The sequence below is a fragment of the Salvia miltiorrhiza genome, chromosome 4, assembly GCF_028751815.1.
Source record: "Salvia miltiorrhiza cultivar Shanhuang (shh) chromosome 4, IMPLAD_Smil_shh, whole genome shotgun sequence".
Classification (NCBI taxonomy): domain Eukaryota; kingdom Viridiplantae; phylum Streptophyta; class Magnoliopsida; order Lamiales; family Lamiaceae; genus Salvia; species Salvia miltiorrhiza.
The window spans coordinates 5,384,116-5,407,755 of NC_080390.1; the positions used below are offsets into that span (position 1 = coordinate 5,384,116).

Here is a 23,640-nt window from a genome sequence, read left to right on the forward strand (position 1 = left end):
TTTTTGTTAAGGATTTGTATTTCAATTATCCATCTACACCAGTTTCTTGTATACTGTTATGCGTACTGTTCTGTTCGATTTTTAATAGTTTCTGTTCGTTTATACAACTGAATAGTTCATTTGTGTAATGTGTTATGCGCTGTCATTTTCCCACATTTTTTGTTTTTTGTAACTACTATATATTAGCTTCGAATTTGTTTTTTGTAATGTTTGCACTTCACAGTACATTATATTCTTACAGTTTATTTATTTAATGAGCATTAACGATCAATTCATGTTCTAAAATTGTCTCTATTGTATTTTTTGTTTTCAAGTATATCCGGCGTATGAAGAAGATGAAACAGTTGAACTTACAATCCCTGAATGCGAGTCTAAGAGCAAACCCTTTGTGGGGCAGATTTTTCCAAATTTGGATGTAGGATGTGAGTTTTACGACGATTATGCAGAGTTATGCGGTTTTACATCCAGAAAAAGCACAAGCACAAAGGATGATGATGGTACAATTATTTTATACTATGTGTTATGCAATAGAGAAGGTATTCCTCCTAAGCCCGACGAGTCATTGATGCCCAAAAGTAAACGCTCAACCAAGAAGCGTAAGAGAACGTCATGCAAGGTTAATTGCAGGGCTCGGATTATTTTTCAAATTTCAGATTTTGGTATGTATAAGGTGCGCACGTTCATTGAGGGTCATAATCACGCCATGGTTCCTACTGTATCTAGACACCTTATGCCCGTGAACAGGAACGTTACCCCCGTCCATGAGATGTGGATTACGTCCGCGATTAAAGCAAACATTGGGCCTATTAGATCTTTCCGTATGTACAGAGAGATTATGGGCGAATGTGAGGATATTGGTTGCGTCAGTAATGATTTCAAGAATTTTGTACGTGATCTTAACGTTTACGCACTTGATTCAGATGCTCACATGATTTTGCAAACATTCATGAATAAAAAAGAGTTAGGCAATGGCTTCCAATATTTCTATGATGTAGACGATGAGAACAGGCTGCGTCGGTTGATTTGGACCGACGAAGTCTCTGTTAAGAACTACAAATATTTGGTGAAGCTGTGTCCTTCGACGCAACATACAATACCAACAGGTATTTTTAATTTTTCTATGTTCTGTGTAATTTTGTTTTTGTTTCTTTATGTGTTCAAATTATTTATTAAAATTGTTCTTATTTTGTTTTGTGTTCAAACGTTTTTACACGACTGTTCGATAGTAATTGGTAACTGTTCAAATAGGTTAGAAAGGCAGTTTTATTCTTTTTATATTGTTGTAGTATGAACATTTATTTTTTCCCGTTTTGATGTCATAGTATTAAAGATTCATTTTTTGCCTTGACAGGTATAAAATGATCTTCACACCGTTCACGGGTAGGGATAACCATGGCAAGTGTTTGTCTTTTGGTGCAGCCATCATATCTCGAGAAGATGTTGATTCGTATTCTTGGGTTTTGGAAAAGTTTGTTGAATGCGTGGGAAATGCCCCACCGCTATTAATAACTGATCAAGATCCAGGGTTGAAAAAGGCTGTTGCGGCAGTTTGGCCTCAAACACGTCACAGATACTGCACGTGGCATATTACAATGAAGGTTGCTGAGAAGATGCCGCAAAGATTGAGGGATAGCACTGAGTTCAAAACCAACTTTGGGAATTTTGTTTGGTCTGAATTTGATGAGCCTGCTGTTTTTGAAGAGAATTGGAAAAATCTTATGGATGAGTACGACTTATCAGATAATAGATGGTTTTCTGATATGTTCGATGATCGTTCACACTGGATCCCTGCATACTTTAGAGATGTCAGTATGAGTGGATTATTCAGAACTACATCGTTGTCAGAGAGCGAGAATAGCTACTTCAAACGGTTTGTCCATATGAATGCAAATCTTATGTTGTTTTATATGCAATATTGCAGTGCATTGGAGGCTCAACGACATAATTATCATAAGACTACCTTTGCTGACGAGACCAGAGTTCTACCCATGAAGACGAGACTTAAAATAGAGAAGCATGCTGCAACCATATACACCAACAACATATTCAAGGAGGTACAAGAAGAGATAGATGCTTCGCAAACCTATTGCAATATGTATAAGATGGAGGAGCAAGTTGATGAGAGCATATATACTGTGCATGTCACGACCGGACATAATTAAGGATAATTAAGCCGGGGAAACCATGACTAATGGAGGGAGATTAGAAGCGGGGTAGAAAGGGGAATAATCAAACAAGAAAGGATCGCAGTATCATTGTTAACAACAGGGATATTTATAATATAACGGAGTTTTAGTCGTATAGACTCAAATAACTAGTAAGTTCGGATAACTCCGACTTATCCAAAATAACATAAAACTTCTGAGTACGCAGCGGAATAAGGTTCTGATTACATGTATGAAGACATGTAACCCTAGAGTTCATTAATACATAATAAGACAAAAGAGTCCCGCTCGTCACTTCATCACCATCGGCAGCTGCTCAACCTGCACATTTAGAAATATATGCAGGGCTTGAGTACAAAAGTACTCAGTGGGCACGTATGCCTAAGTATAAAAATACATGCTTCAAAACTGTAAAATGTCATGCCATCATAAACAGTACAGCAAGGGAGTTTTTCGCTAAAAGGCCCAAGCTTACTAAATTCATTTGTGATTCTTAAAGTTCGACTGCAGTCTAAGTTCTGTAATCTATCATATCTGGAACTGTGTGCCGGAGAGGTGGCCACCTCTCACGGTCACTTGACCGGCCAACCCGCTAGATGACTCACGGTCACTGGTGTACACTAGCCCTGGCAGGATAGCTATCAACTGCTCAAGACCCGAATTCGATTACATGATAAAAGCCACATCAGATAGATATCATACTGAAATTGAAACATTTTATGGCAAGACAATATTTGAAATAACTTCAATTAATTTAGTCATGAAATAACTTGCTTGAACGTAACATTTAAACTCATTTGATATATATGAAAGTAATGCCCACCTGATAGTGATTTTCTGTGATACAAAAGCTCCTCAACAGATTATCAATCTCGCCCTTGACCTTTATTACGAGAATATATGTACATATATAAGATATTTGCTCGAATAAAATCCTCAAATAATGAGAATACAGAATTAACTATGCATGATCCTTATGCATGAATTATTATTCTGAAATAATAATCAGGGAATTTCTATTGTTAATCCAGGCTATCGGATTTAAACAAAAGGTAAGTCTCGTCTCATGAAGCCGGATAATTAATAAAAATTAATCCGTTCTCTTAGGTTGTTCTAATCCGCCAATTAAATAAACCCCGCTCCTCGTAGTCAATAGAAAATAAATAAATACTTCAACTTATTCGCTTTATAACCTCATAATTAATCGGGCTTAATAAATAGGAACAAGTAATATTATAAGATTAAATAATTAAAAGGCTCAACATAAGGCAGCCTAATAATTAATTAAGTAGAAGTGGGCTTGAATAATTAACATGAGAGGCCCAATTGAAATAACTCATCGGCTCAAGTAATTAAATAAATCTTGGCCCAATAAATAAATTATTTGATTAGCTGGGCTCAATTAAATAAATCAAACGAGGCCCAACGAAGATAATATAACAGCCCAATTAAAATAAAATAGATGGGCTTCAATTTAAATAAATTCGGCCCAATAAAATAATTTAATAGAGGCCCATCTGAGTAAAATAAATAAGGCCCAATTGATATGAAATAACCAAGGCCCAACTGTAATAAAATAATCAAAGGCCCATATAAATAAATTCAGAGGCCCAATCAGTAATTAAAATCGGCCCATATAAATAAAATCAGAGGCCCAATCAGAATTAAATAACAAAGGCCCAATTACAATTAAAAGGAAAAAGCCCAAATATTTGGCCCAACTTAATTAAATTAAAGCCCAAGGAAAAATAAGTGAAAGAAGCCCAATTAACATACACTCAGTTCTCTCTCTCGACATAATTCTCGTCTCTCTCTCTCGGTCACACTCACACGCACCCACACAAAATAGATCTCTCTCTCTTCCTCTCAATTCTCATCTCTCTCTCTTTCTAACAAAACAGTCGAGCTCTCCCTCTCGTTCCAGCCGAGGCGCCGCCGTCGCCGCTCCGAAATCCGGTGAGTCAGCTTCTGCCACGCCAAGGTCCGACGCCTCCTGTTCTTATATTCTCTCTAAGCAAACACGCTCTGCTATCACGCACGTCTCTCTCCATCTCGCTCTACCTTCAGCCGAGGAGGGTGCCGCCGCCGCTCCAGAATCCGACAGGCGGTTGTCGACTGGAAGCAGCTCCGTCCAACCTCGTCCTCAATTCCTCCTCCGAAGTTCTCTCTCTCCCATATCTGTTGAAGGAAACAAAGAGGAGCCCTAACTTCTCAATTCAGAAATCGTCGCCGCCATACTCTCCGTCGGAGTCGCCGCCGCCTCTGGTGGAGCCCGGTCGAGTCAGTGAGGCCGGCGCCGCCTCGTTCTTTCCTCCGAGCCGGAGTCCTTTCCCTTCGCAAATCGCCGCTGCTGTCACACGATTTCCGGTGAGCAGGAGGGGTCCGCCGTTCTGCTATCTCCGGAGTCGAAGGTTCGAGCCACGCCACCAACTACAGCTGCTGTTTCGCCGGGTCGCGGCCTGGAGTTCTATCGCCGGACGTCGCCGCTTGGGAGTGCCGCCGCCAGCCGCTGCTGTTAACAGCAAGAGTCCGGCAGCCTCCTTTCCCGGAGTCGCCGTCGCCGTGAGTCGCAGAGTTCCGACAGTCCCGATTCAGACGTCAATGAAAGCTCCGTCATCGCGCCGTCTTCCGATTCAAAGCAGAGCAGTCGGCCCTATTCCTTAAGCTAAGTTCTCTAGTCATTCTTCTTTTACTACACAAATAAAATGTTGTTGTGGTTCTCTTTGCTACTGTCTATATGGAGGTTCTTAATGCATTTCCTGATTCTCGTGGAAGGGAACGAAATCTCTAAAGCTATTGTCCATTAGTCCAGTGAGCTTTGGTCTTTCTATAATCTTGTATAAGTGAAGTTTGTTGTTTCTATATGGATGAAATGACTATACCATTTATATGTACTCTGAATTCTTTAGAAACTGAATATACTTATTGGATGATATGCAAACTGGATGGATATTTGGTATAGAATTAATACCTTTGAAGTATAAATGTTGGTTGATTGTTGTTGCTGAGTTGAATGAATTGAAGCTGAAAATTGGTATTGTTGTTTCAATAATTGCAGGTTAAATCATGGAAGAAAATGGAGAAGTTTAAGCCAAAGCTTACCTCCTTTGAAGTCGGCAGCAGTAAATGAAATCTTTCTTTTCTTTTGGTGAAGTTTTTAGTGTAGAATGGGTGATATGAAGGAAGTTTGCTACTGAATTATTAAAGAAGTGAATTTGGTTTGCGTGAGCTGATGTAGGTTAAGTGGAGAAGTTGTTGTGGTGGTTTGACAAAAAGTAATGGTGACAAAATGAAGTGCTTGACAAAATGTAGTGGTGTAATAAGTGGGAAGCAAAAGTAGTGGAAAGGAAAAGAAAGAAAAAAAAAATGTAGAGAATGATTAATGATGTATTTTCTATGTCTCGGTGATTCTGTAACTGTAAAATGGATCGCATGCTCGTATCTGCTTGATACTGATTATAAAAAAAATCTCATTTTTCGACATGTGATTTCTCACTAAAATCGATAAATTATAAAATGAATCTAAATTAAATCCGTAGATTTAATTCGTTCGTTGTTCTGATATCTAAATTAAATCCGCAGATTTAATTAACTTCCTGAGTCGGAAATGATTCACGATCTGAGTAAAAATAAAATCAAATTCCATCTCGCTTAAATAAATAACGTGACTTTGCTAAGTCAGTTATAACTCTGAAATAATATCATTGACTGCTTTAACAATATAAATTCAGGATCATAAGCTGAATTCATATCAGGATAATAACCGTTTTCATTCACTGATGAACAAAAATAAACACTCATTACTGGATTTAAAATATATAAAAGAGCGGGTCACTACATACTACCCCTCTTAACAAAAATTTCGTCCCGAAATTTGCATATTTCTTCTAAAACAGTTCGGGGTATTTCTCCTTCATTTTGTCTTCAAGCTCCCACGTGGCTTCCTCTTGTCCGTGGTGTCTCCATAAGACTTTCACTGATGTGATTGCCTTATTCCTGAGTTGTTGTACTTTTCGATCTAGAATGACCTCTGGTCTCTCTTCATAGCTCAAATCTGGGCAAATGATCATCTCTTCTTGGTGGATTATGTGCTTTGGATCGAAAACGTATTTTCTGAGTTGTGATACGTGGAAAACATTGTGAACGTTTCCAAAACTTGGCGGTAACGCCAACCTATAGGCTACTGGGCCTATTCTCTCCAAAATATCATAAGGTCCTACGAATCGGGGCCTAAGTTTTCCCTTGACACCAAACCTAGTTATCCCCTTGGTAGGAGATACCTTTAGGAAGACCTTGTCTCCTATTTCAAAACATAACTCAGTTCGACGTGCATCAGCGTAAGATTTCTGTCTATCTTGTGTCTCTTTTATTCGCCCTTTGATCTGGCGGACTATCTCAACCATCTCATTGACCATGTCTGGTCCTAAAACTTTTCTCTCACCCACTTCATCCCAATAAAGCGGTGATCTACATTTTCTTCCATATAATGCCTCATATGGTGTCATATCGATAGTTGCCTGGTAACTGTTATTATAGGCAAATTCAATCAACGGCAGCACTACTTCCCAACTTCTACCTCTGTCTAACACCACTGTTCTCAACATATCTTCGAGGGTCTGAATTGTCCTTTCAGACTGCCCATCTGTCTGCGGATGAAAGGCTGTACTGAAATTTAGCCTCGTGTCTAACTCCTTCTGTAAGCTCATCCAAAATCTAGAAGTAAATTTTGAGTCTCGGTCTGAAGTGATCGACATGGGTACACCGTGTAAGCGTACAATCTCTCGAACATATAACTGAGCTAGCTTGTCTGACCCGTGTGTGATCGGTATTGGTATAAAATGAGCACATTTTGTGAGTCGATCCACGATTACCCAAATGGCAGTGTTTCCTCTCTTTGTTTTGGGCAAACTGGTCACAAAATCCATTGCGATGTGCTCTCACTTCCATTCTGGAATTTCCAACGGTTGTAGTTTTCCATATGGCCTTTGATGTAAGGCCTTCACCTGTTGGCATGCCAGGCATTTATCCACAAATGACGCTATGTCTCTCTTCATGCCTTCCCACCAAAAGTGTTTCTTTAGATCCTGATACATCTTAGTACTCCCTGGGTGGGCAGTATAAGGGGTATCGTGAGCCTCACTCATGATTTTATCCTTAAGCTCATCATCGTGGGGAATGCATATTCTTCCCTCAAAGAGGATAGCATTATCTGATGCTTCTTGATAATTCTTGACTCCTCCTTTCCTTACTGCTTCCCGTAGTTTCTCCATTTTCTCGTCTTTTCTTTGTGCTTCTACAATCATCTTTCTCAAGCTAGGTATTGTTGCAACAACGCTTGCTATCGTCCCTGGTGGTTTAATCACTTCTATGCTCATTTTGCTAAATTCCCTTATGAGCACCGTCTCTCGAGTGATGAGAGTTCCCAATTTAGATTGAGTTTTACGACTCAATGCATCAGCCACTACGTTGGCCTTGCCTGGGTGGTAGTTAATACCACAGTCATAATCTTTCACTAGTTCAAGCCATCTCCTTTGTCTCATATTAAGGTCCTTTTGCTCGAAAAAATATTTCAGGCTTTTGTGGTCTGTGTATATCTCGCACCTAACTCCATATAGGTGGTGTCTCCAAATCTTTAGTGCGTGCACCACTGCAGCTAATTCCAGATCATGAGTCGGGTAATTTAGTTCATGTGGCCTAAGCTGTCGTGACGCGTATGCTATCACTTTTCCTTCTTGCATTAGTACACGACCGAGTCCATTTTTGGACGCGTTCGTGTAGATCACATATTCCTTGTCAGCTGTTGGGACGGCTAACACTGGTGCCGTAGTAAACTTTTCCTTGAGTTCTTGGAAGCTCTTCTCGCACTCCTCTGTCCAAGAAAATTTTATTCCCTTCCTGAATAGTTGCGTCATTGGCCTTGCAATTTTGGAAAATCCTTCCATAAACCTCCGATAGTAACCTGCCAATCCTAAGAAACTTCTTATCTCATTAGGGTTAGTAGGCGATCTCCATTCGCGCACCGCTTGCACTTTTTCAGGGTCCGCTTTAATCCCTTCTGATGGTACAATATGTCCTAAAAACGTGACTTCGCTGAGCCAAAACTCACACTTGCTGAATTTGGCATAAAGGCGCTCTGTCCTCAACGTTTCTAGAACAATTCTCAGATGTTCCTCATGGTCTTTCTCGTTCTTCGAGTAGATCAGGATGTCATCTATGAATACCAAGACAAATTTGTCTAAGTACGGATGGAACACTCGATTCATGAGGTCCATGAACACGGCTGGCGCATTAGTTAGCCCGAATGGCACAACTACAAATTCGTAGTGGCCATACCTAGTTCGAAATGCCGTCTTAGGTACGTCTTCTGGTCGAATCTTCAGCTGGTGATAACCAGACCGCAAATCAATCTTCGAGAACACGCTTGCTCCCTTGAGCTGGTCGAAAAGGTCATCTATCATTGGTAAAGGATATTTGTTCTTCAGTGTCACTTTGTTCAGTTCCCTATAGTCTATGCACATTCGCAATGTGCCATCATTTTTCTTCACGAAAAGTACGGGTGCACCCCAAGGTGATACACTTGGCCTAATGAATCCCAGTTCCAAAAGTTCTTGCAGTTGTATCTTGAGTTCTTCCAACTCTTTAAGAGCCATTCGGTATGGTGCCTTCGAAATGGGAGCTGCCCCGGGCTCCAAATCAATGGTAAACTCAATTGGTCTGTCCGGTGGTGGCCCTGGCAGAATCTCTGGAAATACATCTGAAAAGTCCCGTACAATTGCTACATCTTCTATACTCTTTTCAGTACCCAGTTCTCCGTGCAAGTATACGAGGTAAGCTGAGTATCCCTTCTTCATCATTTTCGTTGCTTGCAGGGCGGAGATGATCATTTTTCTTCTTCCCATACTAATTCCGTGAAAATGTGACGGCTCCCTTCCTGGGGGTCGAAACGATATCCGTCTTTCGTTACAAATGATGGTGGCATAGTTCTCGGCTAGCCAGTCCATTCCTAGGATTATGTCCACATCTCCCATCGGTATAACATACGAGTTGTTCACTACAATCTTGAGTGACCCTATATTCAGTTCTAGGTTCAAGCACACATGATCTACTGTCGTCATCCCTCCTATAGGTGATGATATACTCAACTCATGTTCAGCTCTTTCCATTTTAAGTTTTAATGTGTCGACACATGTACTTGAAATGAAAGTATGCGATGCGCCCGTATTAAATAGAACTACAACAGGAGTATTGAGTAGCATGCCCATACCTGCCAAGTTTCCCTGGTTGTTCTCGGGCTGCTTCTGCCTCATAGCATAGGCTCTAGCATGACGAGGCTTTTCATGTTGTTTCTGTTGTCGCTGCTGTTACTGTGGTTGCTGCCTTGGGTATGGTTGGGGCAAAGCTTGGATTGCTCGCAGATGCGGAGCCTGGATAGGTAGGTTTGGTCTTGAACCCGTTCCATGTTGCTTATTCGGGCACCGGTTTGCATAGTGCCCCTTCTGGTTACAGATATAGCAACTATCACTGCCGGCCTTACAGATTCCCACATGATTTTTGTTACATTTGGGGCAATGTGGGGCTCTCTGTTGGTTATTTCCCATCTGTTTCGGTGCACTCTGGCCTCCATAGCCCTGTGACTGGAAGACCCGTCCCTGCCATGGCCTCTTCTCGCCTTGGTTCGGGTTACTGTTGTCCCATTTCTTCTTTCCTTTGAAATTCTGATTATAACTTCGATCATGTGGAGGTGCTGGCGCAGGTACAATTGCAAGTCTTTCTCCTGGCATGGCTGCCTCAATGTCTAACGCTCGGCTGAGCGACTCAGTGTAAGACAATCCTCCGTGGCTTGCCAAAGCCATCCTAATCTCGTGCCTCAGTCCGGCACAAAACTTTTCAGCCATCTTCTCATCTGTGTCAACTTGTTCCGGCGCATATCTAGACATATCGCAGAACATCCTGTCGTATTGAGTTACCGACATCTTCCCTTGTTTTAGATTGTAAAATTCAGCCTCCTTTTTCTTGCGGTAGCTCTTGGGTATATACTTGTCATATATACCGGCTTTGAATTGTTCCCAAGTCAGGTTTTCTAACTGCTCTGCTGTCATCGTTTTCATCCTTGCTTCCCACCAGAAATCAGCTGACCCAGTCAACTGAAAGGACATACAAGTCAGACGTTCTTGGTCGGTGCAACGCAAGAAGTTGAAAATGCGTTCAATAGCGCGAACCCAAGTTTCAGCTTCTGCCGGGTCTCCTGTCCCGTTGAAGGTAGGTGGGTTCTGTCGCAAGAATAATTCTTCAATCTATCGTTTTGGCTGAACAGGTGGTTGAACTATTTCGGTTTCTGGTTCTGGCCCTGTTTCTGGGTCTCTTCTTTCATTTCGGGGAATCCTGCCCCCTCCTCTTGGTCGTCCTCGTTTTGGCGGCATTCTATTAGGTCAAAACACAAGTTGTTAATGCAACAACACAAGGCATACTATTGTTCTTATCGTTCTATCCAACTTCTCTCGGACGCCTTTGCTTTGTTGGCATTCCGATGAGTCGACATATAGTCACCAATGTAATACACAGATGCATATCATCGATTCTGTAAATTGTTTTCTTGATTCTCAAATCTCGCTCATACTCTTCCTCATGAAAGTATATAAATAACATAGCGGAAGTGACTTGCCGCAAAAGACTGATAGGGTCGCTACATAGACATGGGAAATTAGTATCAATGAGGACTATTTCATCAACAATTGAATATAGATCTGGTGATCTATCCAAGCATTATACACGATGAACTAGCTATCTAGCAAGGTCATCATGAAAGAGCTCAGTTCCGAAATGCCCTATGAACCAGCATTTTCGTACTAATACTTGTCAAAATAACTAAGCCAACGTAGGGGCATACAAAAGCATCGAAATGATCATCGTTTTCGAAGTACACAAATAACGTCCTACTAAATGCACAAGAGAATGTCTGTATGCATTACGTGCTTGACCTTTGGGTTGAAGCATACGTGTTTGACTGATTTAATCTGATGAGTATCTGTTTGTCCTTGGATCACAGAAAATCTACCAATAGCTAGTAGATCGCAATGATTCAAATCACAAATGGAAATTAGGCAAAGTGTTTCAATAATTTGCCAAACAATTGAAAATGAATAACCATAGGGTAGAAATGAATTGACTGAAAGGTCGAAACGAATTGACCTAATAGTCTGAAAACCGTTTGGCTTTTCAGATGAAGGTTTAAAATATATAGGTTTAAAGACCCATATATGACGACTACTGAGATTTTGGCCATGTGGACTAGCCAGGTCCGACACAACTACTTCTCAGTCATTCGGAAATACTTTTCCGAACTTGGCAACTCTTGTTCCTTGGCTGCAAAAGGTATATTTGGTCTAAAATCACCACTTTCTTCTTAATATCTTGAACATGTCCTTGAGAATATTCTAGAGCTTCTCAAACTTGGAGTCTACCTCCTAGTTTAATGCAATCCTTAAACATCTTCTATAGGCGAAATAAGGTAGGCTCGACCTTACTCAAAAATGTTCCTCTATATGATCTTAATGTAGTACTTCTAGTACTTAGTGTTTCTTCACATAGCGCTTGAAATGCAACCATATAATTTGAAGCACTCTTCCGTGTTATTGCAAAAGACCTTTTGAATAATCACGCATTCAATAAGGAAATAGCTTTTGCTCATCTGAGTACCTTTATAGGGTATGTGTCCCCATGTGTAATGCTAAGTCATAAAATGACCTTAGTCAATGCTCTCATTGCGGCTACCAGACTAAATGCATAATCCAAGACGTTCTAACTGAGGCGATGTCCTCGATAGGTTAAGGTATATATATTTATCTTGAGTATATCCTTAGGGTCTCATTAGAATCTTAATTCTTTTGTTTCAGCATTGATCCACTGTCGGCGCTTCTAGCTATTATTAAACTCTAAACCATCTTCGAGAACTTCTCTCGTCTTACACACTTGCGTAAACTTTTATGATCAATCATAATGGTTGGTAACTTCTAGTTACCCATGGCACCTATCCTCCTTTCGATTTGTAGCAGGTGATCGTAATCAATAGGGATTCTAAATCATGCTCACGTGTAATATAATAGGTAATTGTAATCATAAAGGTTCTGAATATCTGAAACTGTAAGCTGGCAGTTCTAATCGCGATGCTATAACATCATACACAAAGTGTTATAACTGCATATGAGTCCGACTCTGAAGTTCAAACATAAATCATGAAGGTTCTCTTCATGCCATAACTGGTGATAATCGAGAGTTAGTAATGAGTCTTAGCTCATTATGCCATAGCTAGCTGATTACATAAGTCACACTCGTCGCTACGAGCAATGACTCACGTGATCTATCATCAAATAAGGCAATAGTCGATTCGGTGTTCTGTCACTCGTGAACAACCTGAATGAAGAACTATGCCTGCTTCAGTGATTCGTGCGTGGCACTCCGCTTGCACTGCTTTCATGGGATTCTCTTTTTCTTTCTTAGCTCTTCACCATGGCTATAGTGAAATATAACTGAGTTTCTAGCTTCTATTGTTCTTCTCGTAACAGTGATCATGCATTCTTAACGCATCTAAGTTCATTGAGATATCTAATCAATCAATAAAGCATAAAACTTGAATGTAAGCATCAGTACATTCATATAAAACGTGAACTTCTCAATGTTTTAAAATCATTACCACCTTCTTTCTTGCTGAGCATGACAATGTGATGAAGTGATGAGCTTTGGCTGACTGACTCATATATACTAGTGATCATACTAGAAAAATGGGCTAACTCTAGGGTTCAGAGCAAATGATTTGCTCTGATACCACTCTGTCACGACCGGACATAATTAAGGATAATTAAGCCGGGGAAACCATGACTAATGGAGGGAGATTAGAAGCGGGGTAGAAAGGGGAATAATCAAACAAGAAAGGATCGCAGTATCATTGTTAACAACAGGGATATTTATAATATAACGGAGTTTTAGTCGTATAGACTCAAATAACTAGTAAGTTCGGATAACTCCGACTTATCCAAAATAACATAAAACTTCTGAGTACGCAGCGGAATAAGGTTCTGATTACATGTATGAAGACATGTAACCCTAGAGTTCATTAATACATAATAAGACAAAAGAGTCCCGCTCGTCACTTCATCACCATCGGCAGCTGCTCAACCTGCACATTTAGAAATATATGCAGGGCTTGAGTACAAAAGTACTCAGTGGGCACGTATGCCTAAGTATAAAAATACATGCTTCAAAACTGTAAAATGTCATGTCATCATAAACAGTACAGCAAGGGAGTTTTTCGCTAAAAGGCCCAAGCTTACTAAATTCATTTGTGATTCTTAAAGTTCGACTGCAGTCTAAGTTCTGTAATCTATCATATCTGGAACTGTGTGCCGGAGAGGTGGCCACCTCTCACGGTCACTTGACCGGCCAACCCGCTAGATGACTCACGGTCACTGGTGTACACTAGCCCTGGCAGGATAGCTATCAACTGCTCAAGACCCGAATTCGATTACATGATAAAAGCCACATCAGATAGATATCATACTGAAATTGAAACATTTTATGGCAAGACAATATTTGAAATAACTTCAATTAATTTAGTCATGAAATAACTTGCTTGAACGTAACATTTAAACTCATTTGATATATATGAAAGTAATGCCCACCTGATAGTGATTTTCTGTGATACAAAAGCTCCTCAACAGATTATCAATCTCGCCCTTGACCTTTATTACGAGAATATATGTACATATATAAGATATTTGCTCGAATAAAATCCTCAAATAATGAGAATACAGAATTAACTATGCATGATCCTTATGCATGAATTATTATTCTGAAATAATAATCAGGGAATTTCTATTGTTAATCCAGGCTATCGGATTTAAACAAAAGGTAAGTCTCGTCTCATGAAGCCGGATAATTAATAAAAATTAATCCGTTCTCTTAGGTTGTTCTAATCCGCCAATTAAATAAACCCCGCTCCTCGTAGTCAATAGAAAATAAATAAATACTTCAACTTATTCGCTTTATAACCTCATAATTAATCGGGCTTAATAAATAGGAACAAGTAATATTATAAGATTAAATAATTAAAAGGCTCAACATAAGGCAGCCTAATAATTAATTAAGTAGAAGTGGGCTTGAATAATTAACATGAGAGGCCCAATTGAAATAACTCATCGGCTCAAGTAATTAAATAAATCTTGGCCCAATAAATAAATAATTTGATTAGCTGGGCTCAATTAAATAAATCAAACAAGGCCCAACGAAGATAATATAACAGCCCAATTAAAATAAAATAGATGGGCTTCAATTTAAATAAATTCGGCCCAATAAAATAATTTAATAGAGGCCCATCTGAGTAAAATAAATAAGGCCCAATTGATATGAAATAACCAAGGCCCAACTGTAATAAAATAATCAAAGGCCCATATAAATAAATTCAGAGGCCCAATCAGTAATTAAAATCGGCCCATATAAATAAAATCAGAGGCCCAATCAGAATTAAATAACAAAGGCCCAATTACAATTAAAAGGAAAAAGCCCAAATATTTGGCCCAACTTAATTAAATTAAAGCCCAAGGAAAAATAAGTGAAAGAAGCCCAATTAACATACACTCAGTTCTCTCTCTCGACATAATTCTCGTCTCTCTCTCTCGGTCACACTCACACGCACCCACACAAAATAGATCTCTCTCTCTTCCTCTCAATTCTCATCTCTCTCTCTTTCTAACAAAACAGTCGAGCTCTCCCTCTCGTTCCAGCCGAGGCGCCGCCGTCGCCGCTCCGAAATCCGGCGAGTCAGCTTCTGCCACGCCAAGGTCCGACGCCTCCTGTTCTTATCTTTTCTCTAAGCAAACACGCTCTGCTATCACGCACGTCTCTCTCCATCTCGCTCTACCTTCAGCCGAGGAGGGTGCCGCCGCCGCTCCAGAATCCGACAGGCGGTTGTCGACTGGAAGCAGCTCCGTCCAACCTCGTCCTCAATTCCTCCTCCGAAGTTCTCTCTCTCCCATATCTGTTGAAGGAAACAAAGAGGAGCCCTAACTTCTCAATTCAGAAATCGTCGCCGCCATACTCTCCGTCGGACTCGCCGCCGCCTCTGGCGGAGCCCGGTCGAGTCAGTGAGGCCGGCGCCGCCTCGTTCTTTCCTCCGAGCCGGAGTCCTTTCCCTTCGCAAATCGCCGCTGCTGTCACACGATTTCCGGTGAGCAGGAGGGGTCCGCCGTTCTGCTATCTCCGGAGTCGAAGGTTCGAGCCACGCCACCAACTACAGCTGCTGTTTCGCCGGGTCGCGGCCTGGAGTTCTATCGCCGGACGTCGCCGCTTGGGAGTGCCGCCGCCAGCCGCTGCTGTTAACAGCAAGAGTCCGGCAGCCTCCTTTCCCGGAGTCGCCGTCGCCGTGAGTCGCAGAGTTCCGACAGTCCCGATTCAGACGTCAATGAAAGCCCCGTCATCGCGCCGTCTTCCGATTCAAAGCAGAGCAGTCGGCCCTATTCCTTAAGCTAAGTTCTCTAGTCATTCTTCTTTTACTACACAAATAAAATGTTGTTGTGGTTCTCTTTGCTACTGTCTATATGGAGGTTCTTAATTCATTTCCTGATTCTCGTGGAAGGGAACGAAATCTCTAAAGCTATTGTCCATTAGTCCAGTGAGCTTTGGTCTTTCTATAATCTTGTATAAGTGAAGTTTGTTGTTTCTATATGGATGAAATGACTATACCATTTATATGTACTCTGAATTCTTTAGAAACTGAATATACTTATTGGATGATATGCAAACTGGATGGATATTTGGTATAGAATTAATACCTTTGAAGTATAAATGTTGGTTGATTGTTGTTGCTGAGTTGAATGAATTGAAGCTGAAAATTGGTATTGTTGTTTCAATAATTGCAGGTTAAATCATGGAAGAAAATGGAGAAGTTTAAGCCAAAGCTTACCTCCTTTGAAGTCGGCAGCAGTAAATGAAATCTTTCTTTTCTTTTGGTGAAGTTTTTAGTGTAGAATGGGTGATATGAAGGAAGTTTGCTACTGAATTATTAAAGAAGTGAATTTGGTTTGCGTGAGCTGATGTAGGTTAAGTGGAGAAGTTGTTGTGGTGGTTTGACAAAAAGTAATGGTGACAAAATGAAGTGCTTGACAAAATGTAGTGGTGTAATAAGTGGGAAGCAAAAGTAGTGGAAAGGAAAAGAAAGAAAAAAAAAAGAAAAAAAAAATGTAGAGAATGATTAATGATGTATTTTCTATGTCTCGGTGATTCTGTAACTGTAAAATGGATCGCATGCTCGTATCTGCTTGATACTGATTATAAAAAAAATCTCATTTTTCGACATGTGATTTCTCACTAAAATCGATAAATTATAAAATGAATCTAAATTAAATCCGTAGATTTAATTCGTTCGTTGTTCTGATATCTAAATTAAATCCGCAGATTTAATTAACTTCCTGAGTCGGAAATGATTCACGATCTGAGTAAAAATAAAATCAAATTCCATCTCGCTTAAATAAATAACGTGACTTTGCTAAGTCAGTTATAACTCTGAAATAATATCATTGACTGCTTTAACAATATAAATTCAGGATCATAAGCTGAATTCATATCAGGATAATAACCGTTTTCATTCACTGATGAACAAAAATAAACACTCATTACTGGATTTAAAATATATAAAAGAGCGGGTCACTACAGTGCATGACAATATTGATGGGAAATTCGTGGTGCGACATAGACTGTCGGACGCTTATACATATTGCAGCTGCAATCTGTTCGTCAGGAAAGGTATTCTGTGCAAACACATTTTTCTTGCATTTCGCACATTGCAAGTTGAAAGAGTTCCTGATAAATACATATCAGTTCGCTGGAGCAAATTTAGTAGATTGTCGGCCATGGTTCCTGGCTTTGACCTCGGCAGTGCACCAAGCCAAAATTCTGTTATTGGTAACAATAAGTTTTTCAACGTTGTTGGCAATTGTATTGTGTATGTTGGTGACAATCAAGTGCTACGTGAAGAACTCCTTGTTGCGCTGATTGAAGTTGAAAAAAGATTTGCGAAAGAGGGCAGTACAGAGTCTAAGCTAGAAGCTAAGCATAGGGTTTTCAAGGATTTTTATAGTACTGCAGCACCGGAAGTACCATCTGTGTTACCTCCTCTCATATCCAAAACGAAAGGCAGTGGCTTCTGACCAAGAGAAGGCCATGGCTCTTGCTAAGAAGCCATTGCGTGATTGCAAGAAATGCAATACGATGGGGCATCATGATTCGAGGAATTGCCCAACAAATAAGCTTTCTCATTGATCTAAGTTTTTTAATCTTGTTGAGTATTTTTTTTACTGTGAACCTTTGTGTATTTGATTTTCAATAACGATGCTGGACTTTTTAAGTTGATATCATTTTGTTGACTTTTTTTATTCATTATGTGTATAGATAATCTAGTGATTTTGTTCAATTCTATTTGTTGACTGCCCTACAAAGCATTATTAAGTTGAATATTTTTTTTTAGTGTGAACCTTTATGTATTTGAAAAGTAGTAACGACAGTGGATTTTTATAGTTGATATCACTTTGTTGACTTTTTATTTTCACTATGTCATGAAATTCACATATGAAAAAATTGTATCTATTTTTTGGCGAAATATTTTGTATGTTCATCTTTTGATCTTATATGTTCAAAATTTAATGCATCCTGTTCATTTTCATAATATGAAATTCACATATGGAAAAGTATTAACTTAAAATTCTGATTTTATATTATGTTGGACCTGAATTTTAGATATTACACTTTAAATAGTATTTTAAATACAGTTAAATGGCCCAATTAAATAAAACACACTTACAAAAAATACCATAGATTAATCAAAACAATTTAAATTAATAGGTCCAAAACAATTTAAATCAAGATAATTGAACTTAAATCAATAATATCTCAAAACAATCTAAATCCATAAAGGTGTGTAAAAAACGATCAAGTCACTTGGAAGTGATAAGTTAAATATGTTCACAATTCAAGACAATTTAAATTTATTTAGAAATCAATCTAACTCAACCCACCAAGACTGAATCTATGTTAACCGATGGATCACTGCAAATCTTACGATATTCAATTGCAGCATTGTCCTCAATCTCTTTCTTCACTTCGTTCCTAGCCCATGATATTATGGACGAGCAATACCTCACCCGCATTCGAGAGATTTGTCGTGTACTTACGTTGGACATGTCACACTTCCAATTTGACGAACTATCTCCCATGAATGTCTCCAAGTGGCGCATAAGATAAATAGATGTGTCCAATGTATTTATCTTGTCCGCCCACTTCAGTTTGACAATTTGCATTTTGGAATTCGACACCGATTTTGACTTGATGGTCTCTTCTTTGTAGTTGAGATAATACGCCAATAGTGTACGCTGCAATTTATTAAAAAATTGGATAATTTCAGACATAGAGAAGGCTTCAACAGAGAAGCTAAATATTGTGGAAAATAGAGAATTCATAAAATAAAAACGAACAGATCTATAATTTTAATGAACAGATTGTAGTTCTAAATACTTACAACTTTGGTGCAAAGGCTGTCATACTTCCTCAAATCATGATCACCTAATATGTCTATGAGACTGTCCAGCACAAAGATTCGTTCCCTTTTTAAATCCACACACAATGCAAAGTACCGTTCTTGTTCATATACGGGGAAGAAAAACTGTCCAATAACAAATATATTAGAAATAATATTTACATTATTTAGAAAAGTACTGTTCCTGTTCAATTAAAAAGTAGTTGCGTACCATATCAATGTTCTCAATTGGATTTTTTCCAAACTCCGTCAACTCCACATATAACTCCATCACGAATTTAGCTCTTTGTGATTGAAGACTTAAATTTTCTTGAGCTATACTGTCAAGCTAAAAAAAATAATAAAATATAAATTAGAGTTTATTTTTATTGAATATGAACATAAATAACTTACATATAGGCTGGCCGTAGAAAAAAATCGGAGGGGTGAACTATTTGAACGATACTGCTCTTTCCAGTTCAGAACTAGCGTCCATGCATCTATAAGAGAAATGTTCACCACATTGCCTCTTCTCATTGATAACATCTCGAAACGCCTTACTTGTATATCCATGAATAAACAAATATCATAGCAATGTTTTTAAAGTATAAAATTTATCAAAATAATGACTTACTTCTCCCCACTGTCCAAGTACATGGCATAAAATCTCACTTCCTTCTCATTTTTTTTCAACGGTTTTGAAGTGCTTATATCACGTTGAAAATAGGGTGAGCGGAATTTTAAAGTATGCAAGAACATGCTCTGCTTGGGTGCTTTAGTCTCACGTCTTTCTGGACTAATAATCTTAAAAACAAATGATTGAATACGACAATGTATTTATAATAATATAGTAATTCATATATATAGAACATCAAACACTACCAAAATAAGATATAAGCCATCAATATAAACAATTCAAAAGGACACATACGTTTGTGTCAATGGCCTGTAATGCTAACCGATCCACCACATCTATTGTTTTGGAGTTCTCGTCAACCTGCTAAAATTATTTAATTAACATACAACCATATCGAATTATTTTTTTTTTTGCTTTCTTCACAGGGTATGCCACCTTTACCCCTGTCTTTGTTGTGGTAGGACGAAGCAGATGCTTTCCGGCATCACCCACCAAGTTTCCCTTAACATGTCAAGTTTCAAAACACATTTGTTTAACACGTATAAGAACATAACTCAAAATAAAACGAACAGACATATTACTCAAACGAACAGTGTTTCTCGGATTACCCTGTTAGAACGTCTGACCTCCTTCCGAGCAACGACAACGTCACTAACATTGTCGCCTTGAACCTTTTCACTTCCAGTTGCAGCATCAGTCATAATCTGAACAAATAAAATAGTAAAATACCTCATACTTTAATGAATTATAGATTTAGGGTTAGTAATCAAATACCTCATCCATGGTTGAACTTTGAACCATTTTCTCCTTACTAACGGCGTGCTGGACACCGATGGCGTGCTGGACGTTTGCTAATTCCTTTGATGCAGCTATGCCTTCAACTTTTTCACCAGCTATGCCTTCACCGTTTTCAGGAACTAGTCCATCGTTAACCCCATCCTTTGTCAAAGTTAAGAACTACAAAATGAACATATCAGTTAAATATATTCGAATATAACTCAAAATAAAACGAACAGACATATTACTCAAACGAACAGTGTTTCTCGGATTACCCTGTTAGAACGTCTGACCTCCTTCTGAACAACGACAACGTCACTAACATTGTCGCCTTGAACCTTTTCACTTCCAGTTGCAGCATCAGTCATAATCTGAATAAATAAAATAGTAAAATACCTCATACTTTAATGAATTATAGATTTAGGGTTAGTAATCAAATACCTCATCCACGGTTGAACTTTGAACCATTTTCTCCTTACTAACGGCGTGCTGGACACCGACGGCGTGCTGGACGTTTGCTAATTCCTTTGATGCAGCTATGCCTTCAACGTTTTCACCAGTTATGCCTTCACCGTTTTCAGGAACTGGTCCATCGTTAACCCCATCCTTTGTCAAAGTTAAGAACAACAAAATGAACATATCAGTTAAATACATTCGAATATAATTAGAGTCATGACATAGGTAGCTACTATTTAACCTTATTCTGAATCTCAGTGTATGTCTCCATTGTATTTCCTCCTTCATTTTGTTCCAAGACCTGCTATTAAAAAATATATATAATAAATAAAGATAGATTATGATAATTCACTATATTATATGCAAAATATAATGGATGGTTTGTTTAAAACGTACATCCCCAGTCATGTCATCTTGGCCTCCACCGTTTTGTCCATGGTTTTCAGTCACGCTTCCATGTATAACCCCAGCCTTTGACAAATATTTTACAAATTTGAAATCAATAAACGACCAGATACACACACATAATCAAACTGAAGTTAACTATATAGTGTTTTAAAAATTATGGTTTTGAACAGAACAATTTTATAAACGAACAGAATTATGAAATAAAAGAATATCTACTTTCTCACTTACACATAAAACATATTTTAGAAAATTTTAATACTTAGCAAAGAGCACTTACATTGGTCTCAGGGTTTTGTTCGACTTCATCAACGTTTAGTGAGAAACTCGGGATATCAACATCCACATGCCTTGTTTTCTCAAGCGCAGCGTCAGATGAAGCTGCATCAACTGCAGCGTGAACTTCGTCCATATACCAATATGGGTCAGTTTCAGGTTCCAGTCCCTCAGGCAACTTAGAAGGCAACTTCCCATCGACATCAATCTTTACTCCTATAATTTTTGAAGCTGCTACCAAGCTATCCTTGAAGTACTTTGACTCCTTCTCCTCAGCTGAAACTTTATGGACCATCTCACGTGCTTTACGGATCATCTCACCAATTACTATCGCGTCCTTCATCAATTGTCTGGCCACGGGACCCCTATATTCACCATGTGCATCTTCAAATTGTAGTAACCCGCTCTTTTAAATTATTAAAATCAGTAATGCAATAATTAATTATTGCATCTTTCAGTGTTGATTTTTATTAATTTCGACTTATGACTTTGAGTTATATAGTACTTGAAGCAGAGTTATTATTTTATTTCATGTGAGAAACCGCGATAAGAATTATTAAGCAGCAAATGATATTATTTCAGAGTTATAACTGACTTAGCAAAGTCACGTTATTTATTTAAGCAAGATGGAACTAGATTTTATTTTTTATATATATATAATTACTTAAGTCGTGGATTATTTCCGACTAGTGAGTAATTAAATCTGCGGATTTAATTTAAATATTAGAACAACGAACGAATTAAATCTACGGATTTAATTTAGATTCATTTTATAACCTATCGATTTTAGCGAGAAATCACATGTCGAAATACGAGATTTATGTAAATAAACAGTATCAAGCAGATACGAGCACACGATTCATATTACAGATGCATAAAGAATACAAGTCATAAGGATTTGTTCCTAGTTACAATACAACTTTTACTCTTACTACATAGCTATTGCAATTATCACTCACTTCCTATTTCCTACTCACTACCTGCTAACAAGGGAGGAAAAGATAGAGATATGAAATGTGTGGCACACCAGCAGCCTCCAATTCCTTCCAATTCCACTTACTCCTACCTCCCCCACCACTACACTTTTTTTTTCCCCCACCACACTCATGTATGCGCCAATGAACTATTAGTATCAAACCCAGCCAACAAACAGCTCTCAATCTCACTTCACTTCACCGAAAAATATCGAAGAGCAGTCCCAATTCATTCTGCTAAGATCTCAAGGTAAGGCTTGGCCTCAATATTCATTTTTTTTTTCATCAAGTTCACCTGCATTAACAGAAGACCAATTCATTTCAGTCATTTCACAAGCTATTCGAACTTCAACAGCTACCCATCAGCTCGAAAACATTCAAGGTATTCTACTATCTTGAATATTCAATTCAGTTCACATCCATGCTTAGCATAATCACAGTTCATCTACACGATATAGTCAAGATATGCTGTACAATAGGGAAATACTTTACAACAGAAGATTTTACATGCTTCACTTTCACTACACTCCAGAGTAACAATCACAAGAACTCACAGAAACTAGATTAGTAAATGGATTGGAGAGAGAGATTAGACTTAGCTTTTAGATGGGGAAGGGCCGACTGCCCAAGCATCTGCTGAAACCCAACTGCTGGAACGGAGGGAGAAGGCGGCGAACTCTCGTCGTCTCGCCTGCATCAGAATAGCCACGACGCCGGCCGGAGCAGTCGGTGGCCGAACAGAATCTCGATGAGAGGAGAGAGGCCGAGCGGCCGGTTTTGAATTGAGAGAGATCAGATGAGAGATCGACCTTGGAAGGAAGAGGAGGCGCTCGCCGGTCTTCCACGGACGGCAGCGGCGGCGGCACCCGCTTCGGCTGAGGCCGGATCGAGAGGGAGAGATAGGGAGAAGGCTGACCACCAGCAGCGGCCAACAGCAGCGGCCGGCGGCGGCGCTCCTCCAACGAGCCGCTGACCACCGAACGAGCAGCAGCAACTCCAGGCTGCGACTCCAGGCGAAGCAGTAGCAGCTCCAGACGGCGGCGACGATTTCTAGAGTAGGACTCGGCTGGGTTTTGCGTGAGAAAGGGAGAAGGAGGACGACGCCGGGATTCGACGCGTCGGCAGACAACGGCTAAACAGCCGGAGAAGCGAAGCCGGTCAGATTTCAGCCGGAGAAGAAAAAGAAGATCGCTCGTCGAGTTTGAGGAGAAGGGGGCAGCGGCTCCTTCAGAAAGAGAAAGGCGAAAGTGTATTATGAGAGAGAGAGAGAACCGAGATGTTTGGGGGAGAAGGATTTGGGCTTCTTTCCTTATTTATGAAAATTGGGCTTTGCTTAATGGGCTTGTTATTTAATTGATTTGGGCCTTCTAGTTATTATTTTATTGGGCTTTG

The 23,640-nt window shown here is 39.3% G+C and overlaps 1 protein-coding gene and 2 long non-coding RNA genes across 3 annotated transcripts; 1 reads left to right on the forward strand and 2 right to left on the reverse strand.

The window, feature by feature from the left end:
- Positions 1 to 206: 206 nt before the first annotated feature.
- LOC131022893 (protein FAR1-RELATED SEQUENCE 5-like) lies at positions 207 to 5,295 on the forward strand. Its single transcript, XM_057952436.1, has 7 exons — positions 207 to 222; positions 315 to 497; positions 654 to 1,103; positions 1,227 to 1,248; positions 1,352 to 1,870; positions 1,922 to 2,054; positions 5,224 to 5,295. The coding sequence occupies exons 1-7, from the start codon at positions 207 to 209 to the stop codon at positions 5,293 to 5,295; spliced, it is 1,395 nt and encodes a 464-aa protein (XP_057808419.1).
- A 14,070-nt stretch (positions 5,296 to 19,365) lies between these two features.
- On the reverse strand, positions 19,366 to 19,861 carry LOC131022375 (uncharacterized). The gene is made up of 3 exons (XR_009101251.1): positions 19,802 to 19,861; positions 19,655 to 19,720; positions 19,366 to 19,527 (listed from the first exon to the last, which is right to left on the reverse strand). It is a non-coding gene; the product is annotated as an uncharacterized LOC131022375 (long non-coding RNA).
- Positions 19,862 to 20,600: 739 nt separating this feature from the next.
- LOC131022376 (uncharacterized) lies at positions 20,601 to 21,097 on the reverse strand. Its single transcript, XR_009101252.1, has 3 exons — positions 20,990 to 21,097; positions 20,835 to 20,894; positions 20,601 to 20,743 (listed from the first exon to the last, which is right to left on the reverse strand). It is a non-coding gene; the product is annotated as an uncharacterized LOC131022376 (long non-coding RNA).
- Between the last annotated feature and the right edge of the window lie 2,543 nt (positions 21,098 to 23,640).